Source organism: Megalops cyprinoides, chromosome 7 (genome assembly GCF_013368585.1).
Source record: "Megalops cyprinoides isolate fMegCyp1 chromosome 7, fMegCyp1.pri, whole genome shotgun sequence".
Classification (NCBI taxonomy): domain Eukaryota; kingdom Metazoa; phylum Chordata; class Actinopteri; order Elopiformes; family Megalopidae; genus Megalops; species Megalops cyprinoides.
Window position 1 is genome coordinate 29,896,829 of NC_050589.1, and position 10,743 is coordinate 29,907,571.

General features: G+C 42.8%; 1 protein-coding gene across 1 annotated transcript; it reads left to right on the forward strand.

The window, feature by feature from the left end:
* Positions 1-8,583, forward strand: LOC118780589 (trypsin). The gene is made up of 5 exons (XM_036533175.1): positions 1-55; positions 2,306-2,465; positions 4,396-4,537; positions 5,395-5,661; positions 8,413-8,583. Exons 1-5 carry the CDS (start codon positions 1-3, stop codon positions 8,581-8,583), a joined length of 795 nt encoding a protein of 264 aa, XP_036389068.1.
* The last annotated feature ends 2,160 nt before the right edge of the window (positions 8,584-10,743 follow it).

Below are 10,743 nucleotides of genomic sequence, written 5' to 3' on the forward strand. Positions count from 1 at the left end.
ATGAAACTCTTGATCCTCTTGATATGTGTGCTTGTGGAGATGCTCGTCGCAAACTGTAAGTGTACTTTGCTTTAATTTCACTTTGCAAGCTGTGTGAGTTTGTGGGCAAGACAGTTTATTGTGTCATCTTGATTTACTTGATTTACTTGGGCGGCAGTGTAGCATAATGGTTAAGGAGCCGGACTCGTAACCGAAAGGTTGCCAGTTCGATCCCTGAAGGGCAAGGTACTTAACCCACAATTGCCTCAGTAAATATCCAGTTGTATAAATGGATAGCATTGTACAGAACTGTAGCCTATGTAAGTCGCTTTGGATAAAAATGTCTGCTAAATGAATAAATGTATTTGCACATGCATTTTCTGGTCTGAAAAATAACTCCAAATAGGCTCAACAAAGTCTCTGTGGGGTGTTCCTTGAGGGAAATAATTAATTGCAAAGGCACATTCATTGTATGTTCCTTTGGTGGTAGTTCTAAGATGGATGGATGCATCACACATCAAATTAACTTTCCATAAAGGCAAGATTTCTTTCCTGTTACTCGTAAGCTTCTACAATGACAGTAGCACTCTCACTAAAACTGTTACAATGAACATTGTTTGGTTTGTCTTGCGATTATTTCATAGCACTATTAATAGCACTAAGATCACTTTTCAGATTTTTTTGGGCTGGCTGATAAAAAGGTAAATCAAAAATGACTTTGTTGGTTTAATGTAGCTGTTGTTAGATTTCAAAAAATGTTAAGTTGAGATGTAGTTGAAATAGCAGCCCACAGTGGACCTTGACAAGTGGTAAGAATTGGGATTCAGACATATGTTTTCACGTTTCACATGAAAATGTGAAGGATACAGTTTGTGAGCAACAGAATCATTACAAGCTGCTTCCATCTTCATGCAGGCAAAGCTGGAGCATCATAACTAACTTCCTAATGGATGTTGAATTATTGACAGTGGTGCTCAATGAGACCATTTGATGAATTTGCAGAAGGCTTGCAGAATGCTTCCTGTACTTTCCCTCAACAGAATCTCACCTTATAAATGTCAATCCAACCTTTAAACGTGTTAGTCATTCAAGTATAGATCAAATCAGATAAGGTTAAAGAACGCATCCCGAATATTCACAGTCAGAGTATGTGAATCCATTTCTTAATGTGAACGTCTCTAATTCATTCACTCTGTTGAGACTTTTCCACAGAAGAGAAATAAAGTGAAGAAAAGAAAGAACACAATCAATAAAATATGTGTATTCAACATTTAATATAGAGAGAGGACTATTTACATATCATAATGAAAATGAGTGTGATGGTGTAACACATATTGTGACATTTGATCACTTTATGAAATTTGATCACTTTGTAATTGAATAACTTTTTGATGTTTTCCGAATGTAAAGAACACACAAGCTCTTTCATCTTATAGAGAGCTTTCATGTGAAAGACCAGTTTGGATGAGATAGGATAGTACTTTATTAATCCAAAAAGGAAATTGCTTAATCCAAAAAAGGCAATTGCTTGATGGGGAGTTGATGGGGAGTTTTCTGTGTGTGGTCCCTAGTTTTTAGTGTGCTCCGGGAGAGCCGGCGTGTCCTTACGTAACGCTTTTAATACAGCACATGTTCTGTCTGTTTCACATGTCGTGATGAGGTGCAGTCAATAGAAGTTCATAACGTATAGGGTTACCCTGACTCCTTCTCACATGCAGCGAGAACAACTGATCATTGCGTAGGTTCAGTGTCTACCAAAGAAGCCATTAAGCACGGTCATTTGACTCTGATTGTCTTTGAAGACCTTCAGGCTGTTTTTGCACTATGCATCCCGGCTTGGATGTTTCAGTCACTTGTTTTGGCTGGGCGTGTGATACCAACTATGTGAACATCTATCTTGTCATGGGAACCACTACGCTGATTGTATTTCAGTCCAAATCCAAAAACTTGCACGCAACCTCCCATACAGATCTGTCCTGGTAGGCTTCCATTGCACTGTATCTCAAATCACACTACTAAAACAGAAAGACCTCACATCATCATTCATCATCAATCATCATTCCTTCCTGCATCACTCATTTCAGCAGTGCACCTCCATTCTGTAAATCATGTGATTAGAAGAACTGTGCCACTGTCCCTCTGGAAAGTGCACCCCAGTTGCTGCTAAAACGCAAGCTGCTGCTTTTTTCCCCCCCGGTGTTCCGATGATGTAGCCTTTAGGGCCAGGTGTGGTGGAGCGTTGCCACCGCGTGCTGTCATTTCTGCCTGCACACGTACGGCGAAGCCCCCGGGGTGCAATAAATCGGCGTCCTGTTTCACGTCGCAGGCCAGGAGCTCATGCAGGGACGGATCGTGGGAGGCTACGCCCCGGTGCCGCACTCCATCAAATACATCGTGTCGATACAGACCACCAAAGGCCAGCACTTCTGCGGAGGGTCGCTAATAAACAAGTACTGGGTACTGACTGCGGCGCACTGTAACATCGGGTAAGCTGCTGCACGCCATGTTTCCGTCTTCTGCAGGGCTGCGTCCAGCGCAGCTCAGAAGCATGCTGTGTGTGTGCGTTTCTGGATGCTAAAAAGATGATTTACTACTTTTTTGAGGGACACCTGCTTCTTTAAGGGAATTGTTGTGTTAGTGATTTGTGAATAATAAATTTGTTATTAACTTTACATTTCCAGCTTTCACAAGAAGTTGCTTGTTTTTTGTTTTTTTTTTTTAGCTTAAATGACACCTGGACTTGGTCAACGAGAGTATTGAAACCCAGGGAAAGAATCTGGTTGGACATGACCAAGAACTTAAACTTATGTTTAAGGGGCCAGTAGCTCAGTGACTGTTTAGTGTGTTTCAACTAAATACTTTCTCCATATTTCACTTTCAAATACTTATTGACAAATTGAAGCTACGCATTTATTAAACTCCAATCAGAGAAATTTTAAATGACAATAACATGGTGAAATACTGATTATTTTTCCTTTAGGTCCTAGCTGCCCTTTAAGGTGAATGTATTGAGAGGGTTACAATGTGTGGGGTGTGAATATCAAAACAAGGGCATTGTAACACACATGAGAACTGTTCCATGTTTCCTTTCAGAAGGCTATTCTTGTTAATATGTGATCAGATCACGTCTGGATGACCTACATACAATGAGACAATACCTGCCTTATACATACATACCTGATGTAAGGGAAAAAGAAGTCCTGTCAGGAAGACTAGCAGTGCTGCTGTTTCACAGTCATATAGGACATAGTACAGTCATGTAAGTGTCCCACAGCTGAAGTAGGCCAGTACTGACTTCTCACTCCCCCTGCCTGTGCCACCACACAGGATCCATGGCAGGGTATCAGATTGTTTGGACCTGTAACTAATCGAGCTGGAGAGCAAACGCCGGAAAGTGATATGGGCAACCTCCTGCAAATTTAACAATGGGACGCATTGTCCCGCCAGATTCACGGCACCCCAGCCCGGCTCTCGGGTCGCAATGCAACAGAGGCTAATTAATGTTCAGACACATTCAAAACACTGACGCCACAGCCGGGGAGGAAGTAACCCTTATCCATTTCCTCAAAGATGGTCTGTGGCTGTAAATGGGTATTTTGGCAGCCTGAAGTGAAGATGCTGTAAGTTGTTCATATTAATGCCACAGAGCAGACAATTTGGCAAGAAAAAGAACACAAGAGAAAGGAACTAGCTTGGTTGCTGAGAAACCTGGATGAAATCTATTTTTTCATCCAACTCAGTTTGGGTTAGGATTTTCATGCAAAAACATAAGATAATAGTTTTACCACATTCCTGGCAGCAGTGTAGCCCAGTGGTAAGGATCAGGGCTTGTAACCAAAAGGTTGCTGGTTTTATTCCCTGCTGGGGCCCTGCTGCTGAACTCTTGGGCAAGGTTCTTAACCCAGGATTATCTCAGTACATATCCAGCTGTATAAATAGATAACATGAAAAACACTTGTAACCTATTTAAGCTGCTCTAAATGATAACAATGTAATGTAATTTCTTTCAAAAATTGACCTGAGAAAGAAGTGATACAGTAGTTGGATTCTCTATATGTGCTGGAGGAAAGCTACTTCAAATGGATCAAACCATCAGAACGTTAAATACACATAGTAAAATAATGTTTAGCTGTCACTAATATCATGCAGCATTTTTGTAGAATATTTCCAGCAAACACAGAATAAGACAGTCTTAGTTAGTTAGTCCTAATTAGTGCTTGCTGTTTTTAAATTTCACACTTTATGTAATTATGTAATTGCATAGATGGCATTTTAAAAGAAGGAGTTCAGGTAAAGTGCTTGGCTTGAGGCCTCAACAGCAGCTTCACATGGGGCTAGATCCCACAACCCTTATTGTAGGTGTAGCTCTCGACTTCATTCATTCTCCTTGATAATAGCCATCTCTTTGCCCCCCAGGTCAGACCAGATGATGATAGTGGCCGGTGACTACTCCCTGGGCATGTACGAAGGGACTGAACAGTTCTTCATTCCACACCTCCTGATCCCCCATCCACAGTACAACAGCAGCACCAACAATGCAGACATCATGCTTATTAAGGTGACTCTTATCTCTGTCTGACACGATTAGCTCCATGGTGCATGAGTTCAGCTCTTTGGCATGTGAGTTTCAATTCAGCAGCTCTGAAAAGGAAATACAATGAAATCTTATTAGAGGAACAGACCTGAATGCTGTATCTGTATCCAGCAGTCTGGATCTACAGGATACAGGACTGCTCAATTCATGCTTGGTAAATTTAAGGCAGTGTCAAACCCTGAGTTTAACTCCATACATGTATTTTTCAGAGGCGATCCATATTTAAAGCTCATGTTGCCTCAGCAGGGCATTATGATAATGATTTCTGTCTCTAAGGCGATCTTCAAAACTGTTTCCTCATAAGAGCGAAGTGTTTGCATCTGCATTTCTTCATAACTGCTCTATGGCGGTTTAAGGCTGTTGTAGTTTGATTGATGGCCTTTCAAATGAACATGCTCTCCTGGCCAGTGTGGTGGAAAGAGGGACGTGAGCTAAAACATTTATAGAGTTTAATATACAAATATTTTAAAGGTCTGTCTTTCTGCTCCATTTTTTATACCTACTCAGCCAGATGGCAGCGTGCACAAGATACATAAGAATTTTTGCCCTTGAAACCAAGAAAAGCACATTTATTGCTAATGGGACTGTAAACTATAAAACTGTCCTCTGCCCAGTAGAAAAAGAGGCAACTTGAGAATAACTACCATCAATCTGGCTGGCATTGATTCATCCTTGATTGTTTTAATAACAAGTGCTTTTACTCACTGTTCAAACTGTTGTGATGGAAATAACATCTTGATGCCTGATACTGTGAGCCAATGGTGCCATGGTCCTAAAATCTGAACCCCCCCTTGTCCCCATTTCTTGTGCCCCATGTTCAGCTCAAAGCGCCAGTGTACCTCAACAGTTTCGTGACGGTCACCCCCCTGCCGCGGCAGGACGCCGTGGTGTCGGAGGGGCGGGTGTGCCGGGTGTCGGGGTGGGGCTACACCAGTCCCAGCGGGGGTCAGATCCCGTCCACCCTGCGCACAGTGAACCTGCCCATTGTCTCCACCGCCCAGTGCAACAGCAGCGAGTCCTTTAACGGCAACATCACCGACTACATGATCTGCGCCGGCTACAGCTCCGGCGGCAAGGACGCCTGCAAGGTGGGAACTACCACGGTTTCTTTAGGGGCGAAAACAATGTCTGTGGCTCACTGCTGACAGCAGCTACAAAGAGGGACTCAGATATGATTTAAATCTACTGCAGTCTGGTCTGAGGTCACACTTGCTCATAGACTGGCTCCCGAGAAAATCATTTAAATTTGTTAATCTATTTAAACTGTATGAGTACATGTATAGAAGTATATGTATAGAGGAGCAATATACCTTTATTTTTGAAGCATACCATTTAGAAGTGCCACTAAACACACAGATTTTTCAGAAGGTAGTTAAAATGGGATTTCCAAGCATCCTGTCCTCACAGTAGCATTGTGCTGCTGACATTCTTCACTGGCAGTGGTGAGCAAGAATTTCACTTTTCTGATGAAAATAATTAAAATAAAGTAAAGTAATTGCTTTCGCATTTTAAGAAGTATGGGAGATTTTAATTCAGAAAATGAGCTTTTCAAATACATACACAATAATATATGGCAGCAGTTTCAACAGTAACAAAATAATGTTTTAACTGGGATCCAAGAGGGGAAGTATTAATCCTCATGAAAAAGATTTAAAGGTCATTTTTAAAAAGACAGTCTTATTTTAAAAACCAAACGTAAAGTATTGAAGTAAAAAAAAAACAACCATAAAGTTTATACTGCATGAGCATATTAATGTTGTGATGTAGCAAAAGTACACAAAATTTTCACAGGACACATCGCATTACCAGCATTATAAAGGTAACATTTAAGCATCCCAGTACAGCCCTTAGTGTCCTAAGTGGAACTTGACCCTCCCCATGAACAATAGGCCCTAATTAAAGGATTCAGCCCTGAAGCAATAGCCTCCAGACAGAGGCCTGTCACTCACTGTGCAACCTGCTATTCAACACGTGCTGCATGAATGCATGGCTGAGACAACAAATAAACACATTTCCTCACCATTCATAAAGAGTACAATCTAGAGATACACATGAATGGAGAAAACATGTGTTATTGTGTTTACATGGAATACTGTAATGCACCAATTAGATAGACGTGCAACGGGCGTATGTCACAAAACAAGCACATTTTCAGTATAGAAGAAATGTAATAATATAACAAACACAAGATTAATATGTATATTTATGCAATAAGGAGTGTAATATGTAAAATAAAGAGGGTGTGGGTTGAGGGATACTTTGCCACCTGAGGACGGAGAGTGAAGCCAGGAATTGAGAGTGCTCATGACTGCTAATCGCAAATCCCTGAATGGCAAAGGTCTCCTGTATCTCATCTAGGTGAAGTACAATCAGAATTGTGGCATTTGGTTGAATCTCCTTCACAGGAGAAAGATACACCCCAAAAAGTTTTGGATCTTAGGGGCGCAGCAGCTCTGAGCCGTGGCCTTGGTCCTGCATCAAGACCAGCTGGACCTGGGTGAGCTGACAGCTCTCTCCGTGGGAACCGGATTCGGCTTTGGTGCGGAATTAGGTTCCTCCCTGCCCATCACCCACCCCCGCGAGTGATTGGAGCCTTCGGCTTCAGGAACCCGAGATGGGTCTGGTGCTGTCCCATATCACCAGCCTCTCACCCCTTCACGTTTGAGAGCGTATCACCGCAACGGGCTGGCTCACTCTTAACCATGCTCGACACTCGCAGGCTGCTTTCACGGGGAACAGAGCTATTCTGAAGTGCCTATCAAGCATAGTCAACAATTAAAAATCACAGCTGATTTGCCAACAGACACTTTAACTGTTGTTGTCAGGAGCCCTTCAACAAATGTCAGTGCAACGGCCATCACAAAAGTAGTGTCATCATAAAATTCAGGCTTTCCTGATGCAGTGCTGAAAGTGAGCAGTACTCATCTGCCATTTCTGTGTGGAGTATTACTCAATTCCTTAATGCTCTACATGGCTAATGACGCATAAGGCCCTGAGAGACTCCCTCCTTTGGGTGCTGCCTCTAATAATGGACTGTTCTTTGCCCCATGTAGGATTCATCTCTGGCTCTCAGTACAGTTTGGCAGCCAGTTCTGGGCTGTTTGTCTGGCCAGATTATGTGATGCTAATCTTCATTTCAAGTGCAGCGATGCCTAACTTGTCTAACTAACACAAGTGTAGTAGCCACTGCGTTAGCATGCGCTCATTGTCTCATCCAATGCACATACACACATACGCCCATCCTTTGTTGCAATAGACTGTAATAAAGCAGATTGCTGATGTGAAATTAGACACTGTGCAGAGCCACGCAGAACAATGCAGGAGAAGACACCATTCAAGCAACCCAGGCGATAGCCAACAGAGATAGGGCATGCTGGTCCTCCCAGGACATCCAGACTGTGATGACGGATGGATAGGCTGGAGAACACCGAGAGAGATGAGTGTAGGGAAGAGGAAGAGCAAGAAGTTTTGACCTGGCAAAACAGGGGCGTGTGTGTTACGAGGCAGCAGGTACGATTTCAGGGTGTGTGCTCAGCGAGCGTGTGAGTGTGTAAGCGTTCTCAGTTAGTCCTTTACCGAGTCTCGCTGTGCCATACAGTTTGTGTACAACACTGAAGAAAACAATACCAGGTTGAAACGTCTAAAAACATACCGGCTTTGTTCAGAGGCTGCAAAATATGAGATAAATTTCATGCTGACGAGGAAAATGCCTGGAGGTAAGGTGCCAGAAGGAAGGGCTGTCACCCACCTCACAAAGAAGACCTGTGTTTCTGATGCCAGAAACTTTTGTGGCGCATTGCCACGGCTTTCCCTGAGGTTGCGCTGTCCTTTTTTCCCAGGGGGACTCTGGTGGCCCTCTAGTCTGTGAGGGGCGTGTCTACGGCGTGGTGTCCTGGGGGAACGGCTGCGCCGACGCCAGGTATCCCGGAGTCTACACGGCCGTGTCGAAGTTCCGCAGGTGGATTGACCGAACCATCTTCAGCTTCTACGGCAGGTGCCTCAAGTATTAGACCACCAGTGTTACTCCCCTGAGACACGACCCTGAGCACGAACTTGAAACCGCACTGTACAGTTTAACACATGTCAGCTCATTGTAATGATTTTCCCACCCTCACATATCACTTCTGGTTATGTCTCCATCCTTGTTTTGTGCATGTTCACTTTGCATTGACATGTGTTGAGTTACATGCTTGAATATTTAATACGCTCAGAGGATAATATGACCAAGATCCAGTTTTATTTAAATGCTAATTTTTTTTCTTTTCATCATGTTCATCATGAAGGTTTTTATCTATAATGTAGGCTGCTTTATATGTTCCTGCAAGACTCTGCAAAGGTGCCATATTCTCGCAGTTTATCACAGGGAAAAAAAGCTTGTAATTGCCACAGGAGAAGAAAATGCCAAGCAAACACAGTCTGGATTGTGGAAAAGGTTAGAGCGATCAATCAGAACTCTTTGCAGAAAAAAATTGACTGGGGAAGAACAGAAATTGCACCTTTTCTCAAGCTTGAGAGTTGAGTCGAACGTGTGAATTAGAACGAATGTGAAATAGACAGAAAATATAAATGTTCTATAACAATGTGTCACAGACAGTTTGTTGTATTTGCTCTTTTTATAAGGTAATAAAAAACCTTAAAACTCTAAATCTGCGTCATTTATTATTGTCGAAGGGGAACACAGTCTACTTGTGTACCATCAGTGCAATGCTCCCTGACAAATCAAGTTCTAAAGTGGTTTCTGCACTTCCTTAAACTTTTGTGTCTTAATAGCTGGGAACCCTTTGATGTTGTTCCTTTTTCCTCATTTCATGAGATTGTATAATAAACCATAGATGAGTTTCCCATCTGTATCTGTTTTCAATGGCAGAAAACCCCACCTATGTTCCTGGTCTCTGTAGGGCCACCATGCCATTTAATCAAACCTCACTTTCCAGAAGTGCTGTCTCTGGAGCTGGGGTTCCAGTAAGGATTCATATAATGCACTGGTGTATCCCACTGGTAGAGACACCCGATAGCAGCTGGGAAATCTCTACAGGCCCCAAGCAAACCTGATCACAACCACCATGAATAGTTTATGGCCTACTTTAACAGGCTTCGGAGAGCTCTCTGATTTCACCACCATTGCCATCGCTGTACCATGGGTGTGGCCAGCTGTGTATGATTGATATGACAGACTCCACCTCGGAGTACTCTAATTTAAAGAGTGTTACATAAAAAAACCACATCCATTGTTATATCCATCGGCTCGGATTTTCCAGGGGGTGTTACAGTTCTGCAGCCCAGTTCAGGTTACACATTCAAAACAAATTCGCCATCTATAGGCTGTCCCAGAGGGAGCCAAAGTTGTTTTCGGTCATGTGAACGCACTCCCCGTGGCGCTGTACGTTCAGTATTGGTTTGGGCTCTGACAAACACTTGTTCCCCCGGACAACAGTTCCCCAAGGGACTGGCTTTATGGTCGAGTGGACAAAGCAGTCCGCGAATCAACAAGATGAAATGGATTTATGCTGAAAACTAGGCCGGAAAGTGTCCACGGCTCCATATTTGATTTGCTTTAAGTGAAGGCTTGCTCCCATCTGACCTCCTGGGGATGCTAAACGAGTTCACACACGAATAATAGAGAGAGGATTAATCATATTAATTATCGTATGGATTTCTATTGTGTTTGCAAAAATAGGATATAAATCAAACATGCCAGATACAGTATCTGTGCAATGAAGCTTGAGATGAAACATTTTGTTAACTAATTGTTTAGGGGCAAAAATAAGCCTAACAGCTATAATTCTGCAAACTAAGCACTCATATAAATCACTTGATATGACTGCATATGACACCTTTATGATAATGTTTTTTCTCCTCCCTTTTGTAAGGTCCGGTATCCCTTTTTGGACTCTACTGTTCTCACCACAAGGGGGCGCCTGACCACTGCTGTGGCAAACAGGGCCGTCAACTTTTTTTTCAACTGTCTCCCCCTCCCCACCACCAGCTCAGCAACAGAGCTGGCAGATGGCAACGTTTCTCTTAATTCAGAATCATAAAATCCTCCACAAACACCTGCAGGCCAGAAATATCCCTGCACAATGTACGAAGGTTTCTTTGCTTTCTTTTTCTTTGCTTCTTCTGCTTTGTACAGTGTGCTCCTCACAAGATAGGTACACCTATACTATTTT